Genomic DNA, 23,860 nt, shown 5'->3' on the forward strand with positions numbered 1-23,860 from the left:
ATCATATGATTTCACTCATATGAGGGATTTAAGATACAAAACAGATGAACATAAGGGAAGGGAAGCAAAAATAATATAAAAACAGAGGGAGACAAAAGAGACTCTTAAATATAGTGAACAGAGGGTTGCTAGAGGGATTGTGGGAAGGAGGATGGGATAAATGGGTAAGGGGCATTAAGGAATCTACTCTTGAAATCATTTTTGCACTATATGCTAACTAACTTGGATATAAATTTAAAAATTAATTAATAAAAAGAATCATAGAACAGGTTCCCCTTCATATCCATTGTACATCCAGTGGTAGGTGGGGAGCAAAGGGGTGGGTAGAGGTGGGAGAGGGCTTTCTCCCATCTTTGCTGTCCACACCTCTTCAGTAGAAGCAGGCAGGAAGAGTCCCATGACAGTACAAATGAATTAGTTCCCAAACCTCCTAATGATCTTCACTGGAGAACCACATTCTTAGCTCAAAGAGTACCAAACTATGGTCTCTTTTGAAAGAACCTAGACACTTTCTCCTTCTCTCTCTCTCTCTCAAAAAAAAATGAATGAACATTAAAGGTTTGTTGTGCTGTTTTTTTTTTTTAAAGGGGCGCCTGGGTGGCTCAGTTGGTTAAGCATCCAACTTTGGCTCAGGTCATGATCTTCCAGTTTGTGGGTTCAAGCCTTGTGTTGGATTCTGTGCTGACAGCTCAGAGCCTGGAGCCTGCTTCAGATTTTGTGTCTCCCTCTCCCTCTGTCCCTCCCCTGCTTGCTCTCTCTCTCCCCACCCCTCAAAAAAATGAATAAACATTAAAAAAAATTTTCTAAAAGACAGAACCTAGAGACAGGTCAGCCTTTTTTGGGAAAAAAATATGCTCATACTCTTCAAAATGCATTCATGAGACAAAAGTAATTTGCTAAAGCCCAGCTGAAACTGCAGTCTGGGGTGGGGGCGGGGGGAAGAAGCCATTTGTAGAAAAAAAGCCATTAACAGCTACCGCTGCAATCACCAGGAGCTCTCTAGGGACACATACTCCATCCTAATTATGGAAAAGAAAACTTCCAAAAAGTTCATTCAGAGACTTGTGTAGAGTCTCTGGAATGATTAGCTTTCTCTGATTTGAGGAACTCAGGATCAACCTCTCTGAGGGTTCTTCATTCCTCAAGCTATATTCTGTTAATATTAGGCCAGAAGTGAAACTCATTCATTTTTTAAAGTTCTTTGTCTACTATTTAGGGAGTAGTTGATGAAGCACTCAGGACATCTGTATTCAGAAGTTTTAAATGCCCCTAGCCTTGCTCTGACCACGGCGTGAATGTGAAAACAAGACAGAATGTACATTCAAGACTTTTCCAGGGAATGCAGTTTTGAACCTCTGAGTCAAGACAACTGAGAGAAAAAGGGAAGGTTGGCATGAGCACCACATTTCTGTTTCAAATGTGCAACTACGCTCTGCTATATTTGCAAAGCAGCAATTTCCAGGTTTTATGTGACGGCAAAATATACTGGTGCATCCAGAAATAAACACATCTAGCTAAAGTATTCCAGGGTTTATGAGAGAGGACAAGAGTGAGTAGCCACGTCTGCTTTTTTGACTTGCATCAAAACCTGGAATGGCAAAGAAGCTACCCTAGACTATGGATAAATATGCTGGCTGGAATCAGCAATGAAAATGATCTCCCTTGGTGCCCATAAGATTCACATTAGCCCTGGAAAGATGACTGCTTTGATTTATGAGGATATTCCATTGTGGCAGACAGCAGAATCAGCCAACCGTTTAAGAGTTTAGACCCACTGTCATCTGTCCTTCAGGAAATAGTTAAGCCACAGTGGACTACTTCTATACAGAATAAAGCATTTGTAGATTACAACACTGTTCCCCGCAGTCATCGCTGTGTCTCATCATGTGCCAGGTCTCTGGAGCAACATCACCCCCTTGTTTCTGAATCGTCCAGCTCACCAGCTCAACAACAGCTTCAGCAGAGAGACAGCTGTTCTGAAGAGGAAAGATCTTTGTGATAAGCACAAGCCTTGATCACCAAGTGACCCAGATGGCAACTGTCCAGTCCACAAGCCACCAGATTTTCCGCGATAACATTTCTCCTTGATTAAAAACATTCGCCAATCCAAGAAAGCCCACTCAGGGCCAGGCTCCCAGGGTTTTTCTGTCTTGTGCATCTGGTGCCTCTGACAGGGAGTATGGAGGACCTGTAGGTTTACAAACGGCCTGTGAGAGAATTAATCCATTGAGACCACAGATATATTGCCCCTTGGAGTACTCAGCCTAGGCATGACACACACCATCCACTCAGAAGAAACTTGTCTTCTGGAAATGAAGTAACTCAGCCAGCAGACCAAATCCATCCATTTCTGGGAGATTGCCTCAGATGCTCTAAGTTACTCATTGAGAACACCACTTCCAGTTTGATTAATTTCCCCCAATGCTGTCCGGCTTTGGGGAAGTGTTGCAGCTTAACAGCTGTTCCAAGAGTGTGCTGGGGAAAGGGCTGTTGAGCAGACCTGCATTTTGCCAGACACTGTCACACTGAACGTGGATCTCAGCAAGAGGTGGCAGCCGATGGCAGGAAACACAATTGATAGGTCAGCACTTTTTCAATATTTGAGTACCATGAAGGGCAAATAAAAGAACATTTCTCTTTGCATTTCAATTCTAAAGCATATCATGAGGAAATTCCATTATTCCGAGATTAAGAAAGCAGGAACAGCTGAAAATGCCTTTTGGATGACATAAGAATTGGCTCTGAAAGTTGAGAGTCTCAGAGTTCTGTAAATCAAAATATTTCAGAAATGAAATTCAGTGGTTCAGGGGGAAAATCAGTAATTACCAGGACATTACTGGAGTTACGCGAGGTAGGATGATATATGGGAAACACCACTAGCTTGAGGCAGGATATTCGGGCATTAGTCCTGATTTGGCCTCCAATTAACTGTGTCACCTTGGGCAAGTCACTTAGTCTCTTAGCACTTTCATTGACAATTGAGGAAACGTACTTGTACTAGCAGATGATTGCTAGGATCCTTTCCGGTTCCATAACTCTATGATTAAAGTTATACCTTTAATCCTGCTACCCTTCCAAGTCTCACTAAGAAAAGCTCAGTCAAGATCTTGCTTTCTTACTTACAAGCTCTTCTTGCTACCCTCCTCCTTCCGGCACCACGGTGTCCCCCTAGCTCTCTCCCCTCTGCCATATTTCCTGAGACTGTAGAGGGTCTTATGAAATGCAACAGCTCCCCATCTTGGAATCAGATGAGCGTTTGGGAAGATGGTGAGTGTAGACGGCTGGAAAAACACTGCCAGAGCCCAGGTGCCCCCAGGAACCTTCTACACAGTGCACCCTGGACTCAGAACGTGACAATTGTCTGCTCACAGAGCTCTTAAGCACTACTCACCTGGTTGTTTAACAGCCTTTTGTGGTGATTGTTAAAACGATAGTTATGATGGCACGTCATGTAAACCAAAATATTATGCGAAGCTCTTCATTCTGCTTTAATATTGATGCTAGGCAATGAGAAGCAATACTTCGAAAAACACATTGTGTTTCTTCAATTGATAGATGTAGGTATGAAGTCTATATTTATGTATTTATGTGTATAGGAATACACAGTTTGGTGTTTAATTCCAATCACTGTATGTATGATTTTTAAATAATTATAATGCTTTTTATTTTTACAGTAGATACCACATGCATCATTTTCTCTTCTCAGTGAGGTAGTTAAAAAACAAAACCCTGTGACATCCTTTAGAAGTGGTATCATTTCCACTTAACAAACAAGTGAACGTGCTGAGACACAAGTACCACATTCAGAGTTGTTGGTTCCAAATCAAGAAAGAAAATCTCCCTCAATGGACCCCCATTCCAGGATACACTACGCTGTGTGACTCCTTTCATGTATCCATCGTGTAATTTTAAAGGAAATAACTGATGATCGCCTAAGAATAGCTCCATTTTATCTAAATATTTTAAAACTTGACTCTATTTTATTTGTTATTAAAATATTTAGGTGCCAGATATTCTTATTAAGTGTAATTGGTTAACAGGCTGAATGCTAAAAATTAGATTTACCTCTCTATTACTATGAAATTATGAGGCAGAAAAAGGTTTTGCAAAGAACCCTTAATTTAATAATTGATGTTATTCTGTTATTAAAGCAATAGGAGTAAGAAATCATAATATCCTCTTTCAAGGAGTTGAGGCCTGCCTCCTGACAGAAAAGAACTCCTTGAATTCAGTGATTGGCCTTCTTCCTAAGGTCTCAAAGCATAATTCACCCACAGTATCCTGTTCTGCCTTCATAACATTCTTGTGCAGCAGAGGCAAGCAGTAATAGCTATCCCAAAAGGAAGAATTTAAATAGAGGAGCTAAATCGAGTCCCTGCCCTGGCCAAATTGTCTTTCTAATACTGAACCACAGAATTAACACTGGTTCATTGCAGAGAAATGCCAGGAAAGCGCCCTTGTTCCAAACTAATAGTACATAGTTAAAAAATCTAGTTAAAACATGCCCAGAGGAAGTGGTTGAAAACTCAAGGGCATCAGGACTCGTCTTCTTGTAAAGGAACCATCTGGAGTCAACCCAGGATTGCTGGTTACACATGGAAGATTGAACCCACAGGTTTATCTCTGCTACCTAACAAAGTCCCACCAAAGGGTTTATAAAAGATACAAGCCCACATGGGCACTAAGAATGGAGAAAAGATTACAACAGACAACAGGTCAACAAATTCTGGGTGACAAGTGAGTGGAAATTCACCTGGCAAAGTGGAGAAAGACGGAATCGAAGTGCCTCTTAAGGAAGACGCTGATAAGAAACAAGCAGTTGAGCACTCAGAACCCTGGGGAGGCTCAAGATGTAGGGCACCAGATGCCCAGGAAGATCGGGGTAAGGAGTGGTGCTCAAAAGAAGATCTGGTGATTGACTATGTATAGAACATTTAGGCCCCCGGATTTCTCCCCCATCCTGAGCCATCTACTGGTGGTCTTAGCCCCATAATAAGGTCCCTTTGCCATTGGCAAGCCCATCCATGCATGCTCAATCAGAGTGCCTCCTTGGTAAGTATGAATGGAGAGCAAGGATGGCTAGACAATTATGAGAATCTAAGAGACAGAGACCACAAGTAAAAACAAAAAGAAATTCCAGGGAAACCAAGATAACTCAGAGCACAGAATTCTGTAGGCTATCATTTGTGTCCTCACAGAGGAGATAATATTGCAACAGATACTGTTGAAACAGATACTGTGAGAAATAGGAATTTTCAGAGAAAGAGAAGAACTGCCAGATATTAAAAAATATAGCAGAGTGACAATTCCCAGAGAATGATTAAAAGATGAAGTGCTATTTGTCTTGTTAAACTATGTTCTTGGAATGAAAAAAAAATGATTTAAAAATTAAATTTAGGGGTGCCTGGGTGGCTCAGTCGGTTAAGCGTCTGACTTCGGCTCAGGTCATGATCTCCAAGTTTGTGAGTTCGAGCCCTGCTTTGGGCTCTGCACTGACAGTGTGGAGCCTGGAGCCTGTTTTGGATTCTGCATCTCCTTCTCTCTCTGCCCCCGCCCCTCTGTCTCTCTCTCTCAAAAATAAATAACATAAAACATTTTTTAAATAAATAAAAATTAAAGTTAAAAGTAAGACAAAACAAAAAGCATCCGTTGACATACCATTGAAGACTGAAATCACTAATTCCACATACATTGTGTGTTAGCATCCCCCCTGCCCAAAATGCATTTTCTACCACAATGGAAAGTATGGCCTTGCATGGCATCCTTTGCTTCAGCTAATGTGTATGGTACCAAACTGTTAAGAGGGTTTTCTTTTTGCATGCTACATTTGTGCTATATCTGCAATATATGAGTGTATAGGTCTATCACATAAATTAATGACTGCAGTTTTTACAATGACATGACTTCCTAGTGCTCAAGCCAGTATATTGGGATTACCTATATTCTTTACACTCTATTTCCCTCTGTAGTGAGACGATCACCAAATGTTCAGTCTGCTTTTTAAATATCTCCCTGTGCCATTTCCCTCCGCCGCTACTGTAACTCAAGACCTTATTGTCTCTTACCTTGATTTTCTCCCCGGCTGCCGTTTCACTCCCTGTTTCTAGTCTCAACATCCACCAATGTGTCCTCCTCCTGCTTCCTGGATCGTCCTCTACAGAAATCTGATCTCGTCACTGTTTCGCTGCAAACATTTTTATCACCTATGGGTTAAAATCTCCAGCTGGCTAATCTAAACAAATCATTAAGCATTTGGCAGCAGCATACTTCTTTCTGGCTTTTAACCACTCCCACCAGGTACTTTACACAGAGCATTTCCAAGCCGCTTGTGGTTCTAGACACGCTGCCCCCGACGTTGCTTCCTCACCTACCGAGTCCTGTGTATCCTCAGGAACACCTCATCTGCTGTATTCTCTGAGATGCCTTCTCCGCTATGCCAAGCAGAATGTGGTGCTTGTTTTAGAATTATCTTCTTCCAAACAGTTCTCTCTGTTACACTTCCTTAAGAAAGCGTCTGTCACCCTCACCCCACTGAATTTATAGGACCTTAAAGGGTTTGGACTGTGGCTTTTCATCTTCATGTTCCAAAGTCCAGCACAGTTTGTGGCATAAAGTTAGACTCCACAAGCATTAGTTGAAGGAATGAATGAATACGCTGAAGAACTTTTAAAGAATCAATAGCAATAGTTAGGAGACTGCATTGTGATATCCTTTCGTATTTTGTCTGCTAACAAGAAGAAAATATGTATATTCTTCCACGGATCTCCAAGATGGATCCAAGCACCAGCAGGGCGAGCCTCCCTGTAGCTCATTCCTCTGGGATGACTCTGTGACCCTACAGAAGCACAAATGCCAAACTGGTCCCCCGCCACGAGGAAGGAGGGAGACTAATGCCTCGTGGAAATGGATTGATGATTTATTATTTATCATTATTGACATTGGACTGCACAGCAGAAATGGGGATTAAAGGCAACAGAGAGACAAAGAGGCAGAAACAGCAGCAAAGGGAAGTGTGATGGAGAAAGTCTCCAGCGCCTGTCCACGCAGTACTTTCTGCAGATGCCTGGAGATGACACAAAACCAAATGCCCAGAAACCAGCGCCGCTTAAAGGAAGCACTTCACTTTTTGTTTGATGCCATTGGCGCTACTCTTACTATTCTAGATTGACCCACGTTGAGTGATAATATTGACCTACAAGGGATAATATGGGCTCTGGGAAACCAGATGACTTTGGCATCAGGCACATCAGGCTCAAATCCTGGCTGCCCACCGAAGTGCTAGCTGTGGCAAACTCATGTAACATCCCTGGGCCTCAGTTTCCTCATCTTTAAAATTGTTCAAACAAAATCCACCCCACAGGTTTCTTGTGAGGGTGAAATGAATCTAGGTACATGCAACTCCTGATTCAGTGCCTGGCTGTCAGTGAGCCACAAATGTGACCTCTCCCCACCGCATACCACCTCTCCAGGAGAACACACGTTGGGCAGACATATCGCAAGAACCTGATGGTGCAACTGAAATGTCTTAATATTATAAAAATATCTACAATGCACCTTTCTCAGGTAGACCCCAAGGCCTGATAGCTCTAGGTTGTAGCCTAAACCAATCGCCTATGGAGATGAAAACTGAATTACTCTACTTCCTGAGCCAGAACTGCATGCTCCCTTGTAGTTCTCTTTTTGCTAATTGATCATCTGAGTACTACTGAGTTATAAACTGCATTCTTTATTACCATGATCTCATACAAAACACTGACTGCCCTTCTAGCACCATTTGCAGAGAAACCACTCAGGTTATCAGGATCATCACTAGGCAGCCCATCAATCAATCAACAATCCATTAGTGTCAGTTCCTAGAAAGTCATAATTATGTCTTTCTGCACACGGATCTGTATTGTATTCAACAGCCTGCAGCCCTACAAACAACCTTAGAGAGTGTCTTCAGCATGCAGACATGCGGATAGATGATCTGTGGATAAGCTAGTAATTTCAGATTTGCTAAGTCAGGGAACCGCTTAGAACAAAAAATTTGAAAGTGCCCGTTCTACAAACCTCTGAGATTTCAGCAAATGGGTGCCACACCCCTGCATACCCCCACATAGAAAATCCACTGGCAGACCTTTAAAATCCAGAAATCTCTAGCTCACTGGCTTTTTCCGGGGTGGTCCTCACTGTGCTCCCTCCCTTTGAGAGAAATTTGCAGGGAAATTTCTTTCTTCTTCTGAAGAAAATGTATTGTGGCTAAGTGAGTTAGCCAAATTCTCCTCCCCTTCTGTGTTATGATCAGCTTGGTCACATTCCACTTGGTCTGGTTAAGTCACTGTGCCAGGATAGTGGGAAGACCATCCATCCTCCTCACTCCAGAGGCTTCCCATAGAGCACACACCAAGGTGGGGATCAAGCAAGGTTTCCTGCACACACACCCCTGCACACATGTACACACACATCCACCTGTGCACACGCACTCACGCACCACCACCACCAAATCCCTAGGGCCTTGGCTCATCATCCAAAACCATTAAGGAATAGATGCCTAGGAATTCCCAGGAATTACTGTGGGCAGAGGTAGCAAACTGTTGTCACATATGACTCTTCTTGCCTGCAGATGAGTCTCTTGGTCCTGAAAATGCGTCTGGCAGTGTTTTAGTTAGTAGCTAGCATTTAAATATGGCAAGGCTTTACACATAAATCTGCATTTCCAACTTGAAAGAGTTGGAAGCAGCAGAAATCCTGGGCCTCATTCCCTATGGTGTTAATTGGCTAGACCTGAGTCATGACAGCCCCTCACCGCAAAGCTCACCCCAGCTTTGCAACCGCAAATTTAGGGACCGTTTCAGGGCAAACAGTGCTTCCTTCATAGGCACTGATGTCTAAAGGACAATCACAGTTTTGAATTGTCCCATTAGGTCTCATTAAAATAATACCTGTTGGGGGGCACCTGCGTGGCTCAGTCAGTTAAGCTTCCAACTCTTGGTTTCAGCTCAGGTCATGATCTCACAGTTTGTGAGTTGGAGCCCCACATCAGGCTCTGCGCGGACAGTGTGGAGCCTGCTTGGGATTCTCTGTATCCCTCTTTCTGTCTCCCCCACTTCCCCTGCTCACTCTCTATCTCTCTCAACAATAAATAAATAAACTTAAAAAAATAAAATAATACCTATTGGTAACTATGTGCCTATCAAGCAACAACATACACAGTTAGTAACTGGTAACTAATGTTCATAGCAGGGAGAAACAGATTTATAAACGAAAGTGTATTCAAAAAAATATAAATTATCCAACATCATTTATATACATAAGGACTTACGCCTTATTCAGAGCTGTCAGCGCAAGAAAGTGTTGGCTGCACTTAAATTCCTGCTGTGCAACAGGAACAACGGGATGAATTGTTTAAGGAAAATAATGCCGTCGTAATACTGTCGCTGTTGTTTCGATAAGGAGTTAATTAGAAAATTGGATTTGGAAATCAAAGTTTAATATCTGTTTGGTGTCATAGGTAGAAGCATGCGTGTGTGTGCACAGATGGAGGCCAGGAGCACACACACATATACACACATTTTTACCTGTATGTCACGGAGTGCGCATGTGTGCCTCAAGCAGTACCTACACACACGTACACATCTGTGTGTTTACATGGCACACACACGTGCCAGTACACCTATGCTCGTGAATCAGTACCATCAACTTTATGTCACAGTAGTTAACTACGTCTCAGCAGGGATACTTGAAGTTTCTGCTCGTGACTGTCTATTTATTACTCCTGAAAATGAAACTGGTTCCAACTTAGCTCGTCAGAGAGGGAAGAACATGCCAGACAAATTTATATATCATTGTTTCTTTAATGGACCTAAAGGCTCTCTAATATCTGGAGAAAGGAAATGTACCCCGACAAGTAAAGCAGTCCTTAGTTTTAGATAGGATGTCCCTAGCACCTGTGCCCTCTAATAAAAAGGACACACTTTACAGCCAGATTGCAGTTGTGTGCGCCTGTGTCCACACTGAGTGCAAGTGTCATCTTCAGCTGGTGAGGCATCAGGGAGCACGACCAAATGGTAGAGGCACTGGGAAGTGAAAGGTGTGTCTTTATTAGTAGAGAGAGGTTTTCAAGTTTCCTGTACCTAATTTATACCCCCAGAAATAATGTAAGTTCTCAGTAGTAGACCTAAGTCAAGGCGCAGTCTTGAGCAAATTGCTCAACATCTTGATGCCTCCATTCCCTCACCTACAAAATGGAAGTAATAAGAACACCCACCTCAGGGACACCTGAGTGGCTCAGTCGATTAAGCGTCCGACTTCGGCTGAGGTCATGATCTCACAGTTCGTGGGCTCAAGCGCCGTGTCGGGCTCTGCACTGACAGCTCAGAGCCTGGAGCCTGCTTCGGATTCTGTGTCTCCCGGTCTCTCTGCCCCTCTCCTGCTCATACACTTGCGCTCTCTCTCTCTCTCTCTCTCTCTCAAAAATAAACATTAAAAAAAAAAACCACCTCATGGGATTAAATGTAATCAAACTCCTTGGAAAAGTGTCTGGTCCATAAAGGCATTAAAAAATGTTCTCATGTCATCTAAAGTGGAAGAGATAGGGGCGCCTGGGTGGCTCAGTCGGTTAAGCGTCAGACTTCAGCTCAGGTCACGATCTCGCGGTCCGTGAGTTCGAGCCCCGCGTCAGGCTCTGGGCTGATGGCTCAGAGCCTGGAGCCTGCTTCCGATTCTGTGTCTCCCTCTCTCTCTGCCCCTCCCCCGTTCATGCTCTGTCTCTCTCTGTCTCAAAAATAAATATTAAAAAAATAAATAAAGTGGAAGAGATAGAGGGAACTCAGACATTACTGAGTATTTGTCATGTGCTGTGGACCTTGCACCTTTAAGGTATTTTATTTAACCTTCACAATCATTATCACTCTTTGACATGAGAAGCTGAAGTGGAGACTGGTCGAGGAACCTCATCAGAAGTCACAGCTTGAATAAATGGCAGGTTTGATGACAGTTCTGTCACTGTCCCCAAAGCCCAGCAAACTGGAGTTTCTCAGCTGTGGTCTAAATATCCTCCTGGGCTCCAGTTGCAATGCAGATTCCTGTCCCCCGCCCCAGATCTAACAAATCATGATTTTCAGGCGTGGGCTAAGAACTGTCATTCTTTTTTTTTTTTTCTGAGTATAGTTGGCATGCAATGTTTTATTCGTTTCAGGTGTACAACATAGTGAGGTGACAAGTTTATACACTATGCTGTGCTCACAAGTGGAGCTACCACCTGTCACTCATAACACTATTACAATATCACCGACTGTATTCCTTACGCTGTGCCTTTTAGTCCCATGACATATCCATGCCGTAACTGGAAGCCTGTATCTCCTTCTCCCCTTCACCCATTTTGCCCAACCCCCACTCCCCTCTCCCCTCAGTATTTATAGGTCTGATTCTGCTTTTTGTGTGTTTATTCATTTGGTTATTTTTGGATTCCACATGAGTAAAACCATATGGTATTTGTCTTTCTCAGTCTGACTTATTTCACTTAACATAATACCCTCTAGAGCCATCTATGTTGTCACAAATGGCACGATCTCATCCTTTTTATGGCTGTATAATATTCCATGGAATATATAGTCACCACATCTTCCTTATGCATTTGTCTATCAATGGACACTCAGATTGCTTCTTTATCTCAACTATTGTAAATGACGCTGCTATAACCATACAGATGCATATATCTTTTCAAATTTGTGTGTTTTCATTTTCTTTGGGTAAATACCGTGCAGTGGAATTGTCATCAGTCTTCTTAGGTGGTTCTTTCTAAAATCAGAGTTTGAAAACTTGTGCTGCTACCCTAAAATACCTGCCTAAGGAGGACAGACCTGGGACAACTCACACATCCTCTGTTGTCTTATCCCTACGATCCATTTATGGATCCAAATTATGTCTCTAACCACATACTAATCTTTCTTCAGGAGCACCAGAGTTGGAACATTGTCTTCAATGCAGCTAGCTTCACCTATTTCTTATTGACTCAGCCTTGAAAATTTCCCAAGTGAACACTTTGGCGCCATTTTGTGTGATTGGTCCTTGGGTGGATCCTTATTCATAAATCCTACAATGTCTATCCACACCTACTAGCCCCCGAGACACTGATCCCAATCCCAAAAGAAAATCAGTAGAAAATCTAGGTATGTTTTTATTCAGTCCTACCTTGTGATCTTGTTGGAGGTTTACCTGGCAGCTAACATTGCTATCTGAGCCAGAGACCATAGCCTTTTTATTATTGAAATAATTGTTTCCTTGCTCATGAAAGACTATAGACCTGATATGTGACCAACACACTGAATGTTACAGGCATTCATTTACATTTTGACAACAAATGAATGTTACAGGCATTCATTTACATTTTGAAGATGAGCAATAACCCTTGAATCACCTCCTGGGAAAAGGAAGTGTTCTCTGTAGAGAAAATACTTTAACAATTCTGAGATACTGAAGGAAGTCCTTGATCCGGTGGAGCGAAAGACGAATTTGGAAAGAATCACAGTAGGTTTTCTCAACTATATAACTTTATTGAGGAAAGAGGTGTTTGGTGTCATAAAATTAACTGCTGAAAAGGATAAGGCAACAAGGTTACATTTTATAGTTCCTTTGGATTTATAGCAGCTAAGATCTGCAGCAGAGTACTAATTAGTAACTGCTAAGCATCATTATCTTTTGTCCAAGATATGGTGTAGAAAATATGTTTGGGGAGCTTAATACAGTTCACCCTTAAACAACATGGGTTTGAGATGTGTGGGTCCACTTACATGCAGATGTTTTTCAATAAATACAGTACATTATTATAAATATATTTTCCTGGGGCACCTGGGTGGCTCAGTCGGTTAAGCGTCCAACTTTGGCTCAGGTCATGATTTCGCAGTCCGTGGGTTCAGGCCCCATGTCAGGCTCTGTGCTGACAGCTCAGAACCTGGAGCCTTCCTCATATTCTGTGTCTCCCTCTCTCCCTGCCCCTCCCCTGCTCACATTCTGTCTCTCTCTCCAAAATAAATAAATAGATAGATAGATAAATTTTCCTTATGATTTTCTTTATGACATTTCTCTGGCTTTATCATAAGAATATAGTCTATGATACATATAACACACAAAATGTGTATTAACCAACTGTTTATGTTATTGGCAAAGCTTCCAATCACCAATAGGCTATGCAAAGTTAAGTTTGGGGGCAGTCAAAAGTTATATTCAGATTTTCAACTGTGTGGGGGGTCAGTGACCTATCCCCTGTATTGTTCAAGGATCAACTGTACTTGGAAGGAGATAATAATGGCAGGAAATGTTTCTTTTTTAAATCTTCTTACCTTGTTGAATGTTAACAGTAATGGAACAAATGGAACCCTGACTGAGCTCTCATGGTGTACACAGCTGATTTCTTAAGGCTGAGTGTTTTTATCCTTCGAGTCTTACTGTTGGGACTTTGCCTTTACATTGATGCGTGTCTCTGCTTATGACATGCTTGCCTTCTACTTCCAAGATTCCCTCTGTGCCTAAATATGCATCCTCCTCTTAGAGAAATCCTATCTATAAAAAGGCAAGCCATAAAATGGAAAAATATACTCACCTCTGATGCTGGAATGACAGTCAAAGTTTTGAGGGGGAAATATTCAGTCTCAGAAATCTTAACCAGCTCTCATGCTGCCTACAAACCCTCTCTCCAGGAGATTTTCTCTTATAAGAGAATCTTCATCAGAAAATTGAAGGTGGCCTGAGGCTTAGTCTCCAGTGGGTTAAAGAACAGGATCTTCAGGGTCTGCAAAGGTACAGTTCTAGTTCAAGGACCCCTGCTGCTTTTTTCCTGGCTTGCAGAGTGAAGGAGAGTTCTCAAAATTGAAGACAGGCCCTTGGTATCCATGGAAACTCAGCTCAGCACCAGATGAGTGGGTTCTCTGTGATTTGGGGATTTATGGATTTTTAACCACTCTGCACCATCATTTACCATTATTGGCAAAGCATCCCGTGTTACAAGAGACTTCGGCAATAGTGTGAGGCAGCTGTTTTTCTGTGGCAAAGTCATGTAAATTATTTGCAAGCAGGAAAAAAATAAACATTGAAGACTACATGGTAAGATCTGTCCAGTGATAGAGCACCTCTTGCTTGGAACACTGTCTATGCTTGTGGTTGCAGACTCTTCAAAAGTACAAGTTCAAAATGTTCATTCATTATGTACTACTGGGGAACACTGGCAAAATGATAAACACAGCATGCAGCAATAAAAGGGGGTTAGGTAGGAGCTCTGTCCTGGACAAATATTTAGGCCAACTATGGGGTTTAAAAAAAGTGGAGGAGGAGCAGGCAGGAGAACTTGTTATAGGCATCAATAATCTTTCCCAATTGAAGTAGCATGTCCTTAAAAAAATCAAAATTCAGAATGCACGTGGGCCACATATTGAAATGACTATCTGTAATGTAGGGATGGCAAAAGATACTAAGTGTAACAAGGGGGGAAAGACATCACAAAGTACTCTGAAAATAATCTAGAAGACCTCACCGGGAGTTAATCTAGGAGTCAGTTTCATCAGTTAAACAAGCCACTTTGCCAATGATGTCAATGATTTGGTATAATATCTATTAATACCTGTCTTGAACTAGGATGAAATTGCCCCGCCTTTGAAGAAATTTAGATTCTGACAGATGTAAAACAGATGTGTACAAAGTAGAAATTACTTTGCCAAGTGCTATTTTTTTCTTCTGAATAGTCTCATTTGCCAGATCTGCTAAAGGCTTTGTCTACCTAAGAGATTTATGTAGCTTTCGTTAGTTTACGGAGAGATGGGGGAATGAATGGTCACTCTCAGGCTGGTGCAGGAAATGCTAAGACCTTAACCCCCACATTAAATTCCACAAGCTCCCAATGGACTTGTTCAGAGGATTTGGCCATTTGAACACATGTTCGGGGATCCGAGGATGAAATGCTTAGGTCTTCAATTTTCCTTAATATTGGAAAATTGCTGGGTTTTAGCTCATTTTTCTAATTCTGTGTTTATCATGGATATGTTCACCCAGTCATCATGGTCCATCTAGAAGTGGTACCTTTTGAATTCTCATCTCTTCATTTTTAAGTTTAGCAAGCCTCTGGCAGAATAGCTGTCATAGCCACACCCCCACCCATGCCAGCCACAGAGACAGAATTCCATATAGGTGGCCCCTCTTCTCAGAGAGGTGCTGAGCATAATTCTGAAACCATTAAAGAGAAAAAGAAACTAGAAAATGCTCTTAGGAAATACCTGCTAAGGTGAAGGGGTTGGGAAGAGCAGGAATAAGATTCTTGGCCCATTAAAGTAAATGAAACACTTACCTTACATACCGTGTAGGCTAGATCTTGTTTTTCTTAGCTTATTCTGTGGTCCTGCTTGACACCTTGTTATAATATTCTCCATGCAGCTCTGAAATAAGAGTAGGAGTCTCCCTCCCAGTATTTTTAGCCTTTAAAACACCAACATTATTTATTGATGTCTTCCCATTCTTCTGTTTCATACATGGAGGTGGTAACCATTTTATTTCTTTTATGAGTTTAGCATTGGGGATGAAGGTTTGGCCATGTCTATGTGAAATACACCCCTGTCCTTGGAGATGTAAGTCTGTTCTAGTTAAGAGAAAAAAAAAACAAAAATACATGGGTGGAATATTTAAATAATGAAATAAGGCATTGATATTAATCAGGTGTCAGAAATTGCGGATTACAGGCACTCTTCAGAAAAGGGATTGTGGGGGGGCAGCACTACTCTCCAACCTCTGGGCACACCTCCTCCCAGTGGGAAGGAACCTGTGGGAGCCCAGAAGAAAATCACTCAAGAGTCCCTACCCCACTTACTAGAGACCAAGTTAGCAGGATGCAAACTGCCATTTTGTGGAGGGCTGGAATTGGCCATATCCTTTATTTGGATGTTTAGTAGCAAAAACCCATTTTCTGCTTTTTATTTGGGTTTTTAGTAGCAAAACCCATTTTTAAACCCAGTGCACATATATGACAATTCAAATGTAATAAAGAGATAAATTTAAACTGTTTGGTTTGCGGGGGGGGGGGGGGGGGTGGTTGGCTAATGAAAATGAATAGTACCCAGCATAGAGTCTGGTGGAGTTCTGGTCTACCTCCCTCCCTCCTGTACCACCTTAGGAAGAGGCATTTTATAAAGTTCATTGTAGCTACTAGATGCTTGTTTTGTTTTGTCTTGTTTTGGATTTCCAGGAAATACAGATCAGATGAGCAAAGGAAATGAAGATCAGATTAGTAAAGTAAATGAGAGGGTCTAGCAAATGGTTTCAACAAAGATTCATTACCCTACTAAGTAGTCATCTGCCTCTGAATAATTGCTACACTAAATGCTGGGGTGGGCGGGGTGGGAGGGATGGGGAGGATGGGTGTGGAAGGAACAGCTTCAGCTGTCCTTTGTGGCAGTTACTGTCATCACCTCCATCATCATCACCATCTTCACCTCACCTCCACCATCATCACCATCTTATCCACCACACCCAGTGCCCCAGGTTCCTCTCACAGCCAACACCGAGGACTTCATAAAGCACCATAAAACCCACCCAGGCAAGAACAGGAGAGCCACGTTCAAGTCCTAGCTCAGCTACCTACTGGCTCTTCAGGGGACCTTGAAGGAATAACTTAGCCTTTCTGAGATTCAGGCAGCCTGCTGTCATATGGACTCAGATGTTCGACAGAATGTTATAAACTAAAGCAAATGTAATGAATGATGATGATGAGAGAACAATAATAGTTATAATTGTGAAAAAGGGTGTTAGAACAATTCTGGGCCAAGTCTACCATTTTCTATCAGTGGTGTTACCCACCTTTACTCCCATCTTCATTGCCCCCTGCTATAATCATGAAATACAACAAATAATTATAGCTGTTATAATCAATCTTTTGGGGGACCAGTGATTAATTTTGGGGACCACTGATTTAAAAATGGTCCTCAAAAAGATTTCTTTTATTCTTCTAATATTTATGTTCTGGAAGCCAAAATAAATGATAGTACCTAGGAGCTGCATGAAACCCCTTAAAATGCCTCTTCCCTAGAGAAGGAAGTGATCATGTATTCTTACTCCGAAAAGAAGGAAAGGAAAGGAAACTAACGTTTTTGGAGAATTTGCTAGAAGATACATACAAGTCAGAAATTATAAATAACGTAAATGTCTTTCATTTTGGAAAAGGACAAATAAAATACAGCTTGTGTTTAAATGAACTAGTTAACAGCAGCAAAAAAGAATTAAATACAGAATATGATTAAATCTGAAAAACAAGATTAAAAAAAAGTTGAGGGGCACCTGGATGGCTCAGTCAGTTGAGCGTCCAGCCTCGGCTCAGGTCATGATCTCACAGTCAGTGAGTTCGAGCCCCGCATCGGGCTCTGTGCTGACAGCTCAGGTCCTGGAGCCTGCTTCTGATTCTGTGTCTCCCTCTCTCTCTGCCCCTCCCCTGCTCATGCTCTGTCTCTGTCTCAAAAAAAAAAAAAAAAAATTAAAATTAAAATTAAAAAAATAAATAAAAATTTTAAAAAGTTGAAAAATAACACAGCAAGCTTTCATTTGTGTAAAAAATTTAATACACAAAATAGCGCCTAATTTATTCGTGAATTTATTTATTACCTGCATCGATATACGCGTGCACACACACGTACACACGCACACGTTTGTATAAGATGTACTGTAAAGATTCATGTCAAATTATGTTAGTAGTTGCTTTGTTGGAAGGATAAAACTAAAAATGAGGCACAAAGGGAACGAATGTGGTTTTGTTGGTTTTGGTTTTACTGAAGAGACAGACTTAAATATAACATGATTTGCTGTGTGAATATTTATTCAGACCCTGGTATAACTCAGACCCTTATTTCTGTGCTGGGGAATCTTATGGTGATGCAGTCTCTGACTTCATCGGGATTGCTTTCTATTGAACAAGACAGAAGAACATAAGAATATTATGTTAAGACTATCAAAAATAAAATAAGGCCAGGTAAGGTGTTAGAGAGTGACTGGGGCAATTAGAAGACAGACAAGGATAGCTTCTCTGAGTAGGTAACATTGGCAGGCACCTGAAAATCAGTATCAATGCTTGGTGATGGAGACAAAGCAGCTTAGGTTACTATATTATTCCTGTACTTTTGTAGCATTTTTTTTTTTTTAGTGTCTACCCCCATCCCCACCACCTCCCCCAAGAAAATCTGCTTCAAAATAGCATGAGAGTTTTAAAGAGGTACCAAACCCAGATAAAGTATTTAGAGATTTCAACCTTTTGAACCAATGATAAGTGGTAAGGGGTAGTGAGCCTAGAGAAATATCCCATAAGGTAATGATTTCATTTTATTTCTGGAAAACACCAAAATGCAAATCATTTTTTAAAATACCCACCTTAAAATTCAACAAAGTCTTCTTGGCAAGTGAGGATTCAGGAAAAATAACAGTGATCTCAAAGGCAAAGTGATGGGGGGGATGTAGGTATCAACACTTTCATGAGGAAGGATAAGATTTGTATTTTTATCCAAAGAGAATATGGCTTCCTTTTTTTTTTTTTTTAAGTTGGAGAATGTGCTCGTAAAGGGGAAATAAACATTGGAAAAAGCTGTTTAGGAAGTTAGAAGACCTGATCTCAACACTGACATAACAGTGTGTACCATTCAAACAGCGTGTGCCAATGGGTTCCTTGTCTGCCTCCTCACTTACAAGGAGGTGAGATGAGTTCATCTACCTGCGAACAACATAAACAGCAGCTCCAATTTTATCATTAACCACCATCAAAACCTACATGTTACTAAAGGTTTCTCTGAACCAGAAACTAGGCTAAATGTTTTCTGTCCATTGTCTTAGTTGATTGAATGAGTGAGTGAGTGATCAGTAAACTCTAAGGCTCTTCTGGCTTTATCTGCTTGGTTATGAAACAAAAGAGGCACAAGAGGGAGGAAGACCAGTGGTTTCTATCCCTGAGGGGCAGAAATGGAGGATGAATGTCTGGTCCACCTTAATATCCATTTCCCTTATTCCCTTTTCCCATCCATGCCCCCTTACCTGGTTGATCAGCTTGCCTCTTTAAGGTTTTCTGGCCCAATTCCAAACAGCAGGGTGGGGGGAGATCCCACACATACAATACCAAGCAATTCTGAGACACCATCAGCATGTCCAAGAATTCAACTCAATCCTGACACCATCTGCATGAAGATAGAATCAGATCCCACAGGTTGAGGGTTCAGTCCCACAGAACAGCCCCCACCACCACCGCCTCAGATGCCAGGCACACACCCAGGCTGTTTACCTGTGCTTCTGACTGACCAGCCACAGATTTTTGGTTCCCACAACCTCCTCTGTAGGTTCAATTAATTTGCTAGAACAGCTCGTAGAACTCAGGGAAACATGTATATTTACCATTTTATTAAGGGATATGATAAAGTGTATTAAAGGATACGAATCAACAACCAGATGAAGAGATACATATGGCAAGGTCCCAAACAAAGGAGCGTCTATCCTCATGGAGCTTGGGGCCTGGTTTTACAGCATTCTGGTGCCCCAAGGGTGGAAGCTGTTAGAAAAAAAGGAACCAAAAAGGTGCACTCCTGGGTCTTTATGGAGACTTCATGACATAGTCATGGCTGACTAAGTCATTGATCATTGGCTGATTCAACCTCCAGCCCCTCTCCTTTTCCTGGAGGTCAGGGTGGGACTGAAAATTCCAACACTCCAATCACATGGTTGGACATCCTGCCCTTGGGTGAGGTCCAGAAGCCACCTTCATTAATAACAAGACACCCAGTTCACTTTTATGGCTTGAAAGGGTTTTTAGAAACTCTGGATGGGGGCGCCTAGGTGGCTCAGTCGGTTGAACTTCTGACTTGGACTCAGGTCATGATCTCACAGTCCGTGAGTTCAAGCCCCGCATCAGGCTCTGTGCTGACAGCTCAGAGCCTGGAGCCTGCTTCAGATTCTGTGTCTCCCTCTCTTTCTGTCCCTTCCCCACTCACACTCTGTCTCTCTCTTAAAAAAAAAAACAACCAATAAACATTGAAAAAAATTTTAAAAAGAAAAAGAAACTGTGGATGAAGACCAAATATGTCTGAGGATATATTTCGGTCATCTGAATAATCAAATATATCTTTCTAATCATTGTATCACATTACATCACTTGTTTCTCCTTTATTTCCACCCTAAACTAATGGCAAGGAATTCCCATTGCATGACCAAATATTAATTAAAATTCTAGTTTTTGCTCTGAACACAAGAGCTAGAAGTTGCATTCTGTGAGCCAGAGAAATGGGTTAGGTTATGATCTTATAACATATGACTGGACTACTGCTCTTGCCATTATGGGCTTTAGATAGAATCCATTAGGTTTTCCAGGAAGGCACATCCATCTCAATTACTGTGAATTTCAGTAATTTATTGGGACATCAACTCATGCTCTGGATGAAAACATCAGGCCTCTTTTCTTTAGCTAAGATGAATCTAGCAGTTTTTGAGGGCTTATGTGTGCCACCACTTTGAGTCCTTCCCTCCTGCCCCAAAACACCAGGTCATGACCTATTCTCACACCCACCAAAGGTGAATTATGCACTATTTGTTGGAAGAGGTGGGAACAACCAGGGGTTCTTCTGAACAAATGACTTGGCAGTCTTGAAGTTTTATAAGCAGGCTTTTCCATGTGCTTTATGGGGGAAGCAGATGGTCAGAATGGTCAGAAATGACAACCATAGTAAAAAATTTAAATTGATTGTGGTTGTAGAACAGATTGATGTAACATGATGCCTGCACACACAGACCAAATGTGCTCTTAGCAGTGTCTAGTCTCTCGCACTGAACTATTTATTTACCTTACATTTTGCGTATGCTCTTCTTAAGGACTTATATTTCGGCTAAGTCCCTATTTAAAATGTTTCCTTCTTGGGGCACCTGAGTGGCCCAGTGAGTTAAGCATCCGACTTCGGCTCAAGTCATGATCTCGCAGTTCTTGAGTTCGAGCCCCACATCAGGCTCTGTGCTGACAGCTCAGAGCCTGGAGCCTGCTTTGGATTCTGTGTCTCCCTCTCTCTCTGCCCTCAAATAAACATAAAAAGAAATTTTAATGCTTCTTTCTTTTAAAAGGACATGTGTAAGAAACTGTTTCTGCTTCTGCCCTCCCCAATCCCTTTAGAGTGAAGGATTCCCTACTTTGCTGTGTTCTGTAGCTTGACCTTTAAACTAGACTTTATGTTTCCATCCGAGCCCTGTTCTCTAGTTTCCTCTGACTCTTGTGTTGGACTATCTTGTAACAGGGTGACACTTATACAAGCAGTAGGGATGAGGCTGTCACATGGCAGATGAGCTCTTTATGATATGTTGATGCATCAACCTGTATCCTGTAACCCTGAAGAAACAGAACGTTTCAGAGACAGCGGGGTAGTGACAGGGAAAGAAAGGGCACCCCTTGTCTGCCAGCACATTAATGGGCAAAGAAGGGAGAAGTCAAGAGGCTTAATGGAAAATGAATAAAGCAGGTTGTGAGTAAATTTATTAAATACAATAATAGCAGTGCATCAGCCAGCATAGCATGTGTCAGACACACTGTGAAGGGAAGTGTCGTGTGTATATGTGCATGCATGCGTATGTGCATATATGCATAAATATTACCAAATCTCATTGCAGGTTGCAAGAAACAGTATTATTATCATTACTTTATTGAAGAAACAGATCGTTTATTTTCCAGCAATTTATCTAAGCAAGTATTCTTATGCACACCATAAAAAAATCCACATATATTAAAAGAAGGTCACTTTAGCCATGCGTTCAAATTCCTCCTCAGTTTTAGTACAGCCTGTCTTTAGTGAGACCAGTCAGGAAAATGGAAGTCAATATAGATATTTAAAAATAAGGGAATGGGGGCGCCTGGGTGGTTCAGTCAGTTGGGCATCTGACTTCAGCTCAGGTTATGATCTCAGGATTCTTGAGTTGGAGCCCCACATTGAGCCCCGCATCGGGCTCTGTGCTGACAGCTCAGAGCCTGGAGCTTGCTTCATATTCTGTGTCTCCCCCTCTCTCTGCCTCTCCCCCACTTGTGCTCTGTCTCTCTCTCTCTCTCTCTCTCTCTCTGCCCTTCTCATAAATAAACATTAATTTTTTTTAAAAAAAAGGGAATATAGTACAAGAAATTGATCACAAAAATCTTGGGGAAAAATGAACACCAAGCTTTACCTTGCACCATATATAAATTTAACTTAAAATGTGTCATAGATTTCAACATGTGGTATACCACATTAATAGAACAAAGGATAAAAATAAAGGACCATCTTGACACAGAAAAAGCACTTGACAGAATGCTACACACTTTCATGATAAAAACACTCAACAAACTAGAAATAGAAGGAAATTACCTCAGCATATTAAAACCCACATATGACAAACCCACAGTTAACATCATACTCAATAGTGAAAAACTGAAAGCTTTTTCTCTAAGATCAGGAACAAGGCAAGAATGCTTACTTTCACCACTTCTATTTAACATAGTACTGCAGGGTCCAGGCCAGAGCAGTTAGGCAAGAAAAAGAGATAGAAGGCATCCACACTGGAAGGAACGAAGTTGAGTATCTATGTTTGCATATAATATGATCGAATATATAGAAAATTCCAAAGATTTGAGGCACCTGGGTGGCTCAGTTGGTTAAGCCCTGTTAGCATTAAACAACGAATTCAGCAAAGTTGCAAGATATAAAATCACACAAAAAAACAATTGCTTTTCTACACTAACAGTGGATAATCTGAAAAGGAAATTAAGAAAATGATCTAATTTACAGTAACACCAAAAAGAATAAAATATTTGGGAATAAATGTAAGGAGATGAAAGATGTGTATACTGAAAAGTATAAAACATTGCCAAAAGAAATTTTAAAGATACCAAATAATGGAAAAATATCCCATAGCCATGAATTAGAAGACTAAATATTGTAAAATGTTCATACCACTCAAAGTAATCTGCACATCCAATGCTGTTCCTATCAAAGTCTCAATGGCGTTTTGTTTTTTTTTTTTTTGCAGAAATAGAAAAACAGTCCTAAAATTCAAATAGAATTTTAAAGGGCCTTAAATAGTCAAAACAATCCTTATGAAGGGGATTCAGCGTCCAACATTTTTCCTTGAAACCTCCTTAAGCTTAGTGCTTAAGGTTTTCTGTAGGTGGTACTAATTGCAGATTGTAACATCATAAATGTTAACTACATAAATGTTCACTAGATTTTGCATCCTTTCCTGCACAAACCAATGTAAAACTGATGCAAAAGTTACATCGTCCCTTCTTTTGGCACTTAGTAAGGAATTACCCAATGAACTGTTAATGCAATCAGTAAGAAGTTTGAGGAATTGGAGGAAATCTTTGCCCTCCTGTGTGAAGTGTCACAGGGAAAGAAAACCAATGATGAAGAGATAACAGCGGGGGAGCCTGGGTGACTCAGTTGGTTACGCGGGTTCGGCATCTGACTTTGGCTCAGGTCATGATCTCATGAGTTCAGGCTCCCATGTTGGGCTCCCACGCTGGTGTTGGGGAGCCTGCTTGAAGATTCTTGCTCTCTTTCAAAATAAATAAACTTTAAAAAAAAAGATAAAAAGCAAAGTGAAATCATAACGATCTGATCTTACTTAATATACAAGCTTCCAGGGAATTCTCCACCAAGCCCACGTAGAAATAATGGTTTAAACTTTCCCATCTGAGAGGGAAGAAGGAATTTCCCTGAATTGATCTCATCACGTGTATATTTATCATTATGGAGCCAGAACTTAAAAAGGCAAAGGTGCCAGTTATATCTGAACGATTTAGAAGTCACTTAGCCAGATGGATGAATTTGTATTGTAGCCTTGGAATGCTTAGTTCCCAAAGGTGGCC

The 23,860-nt window shown here is 41.3% G+C and overlaps 1 protein-coding gene across 3 annotated transcripts in view; it reads left to right on the forward strand.

The window, feature by feature from the left end:
* Positions 1–23,860, forward strand: part of RNF150 (ring finger protein 150) — a 285,841-nt gene that overhangs the window by 213,491 nt on the left and 48,490 nt on the right. Inside the window, exon 7 of one of the 3 annotated variants that reach the window (XM_053216930.1) lies at positions 1,217–8,791. The exons of the other annotated variants lie outside the window; for them this stretch is intronic. Within the exon in view, the coding sequence (XP_053072905.1) occupies positions 1,217–1,227 (11 nt within the window). The 3' untranslated portion in view covers positions 1,228–8,791. Of the gene's footprint in view, positions 1–1,216; positions 8,792–23,860 lie in introns of those variants that run through there. 3 annotated transcript variants of the gene reach the window in all.

This window comes from Acinonyx jubatus, chromosome B1 (genome assembly GCF_027475565.1).
Source record: "Acinonyx jubatus isolate Ajub_Pintada_27869175 chromosome B1, VMU_Ajub_asm_v1.0, whole genome shotgun sequence".
NCBI lineage: Eukaryota > Metazoa > Chordata > Mammalia > Carnivora > Felidae > Acinonyx > Acinonyx jubatus.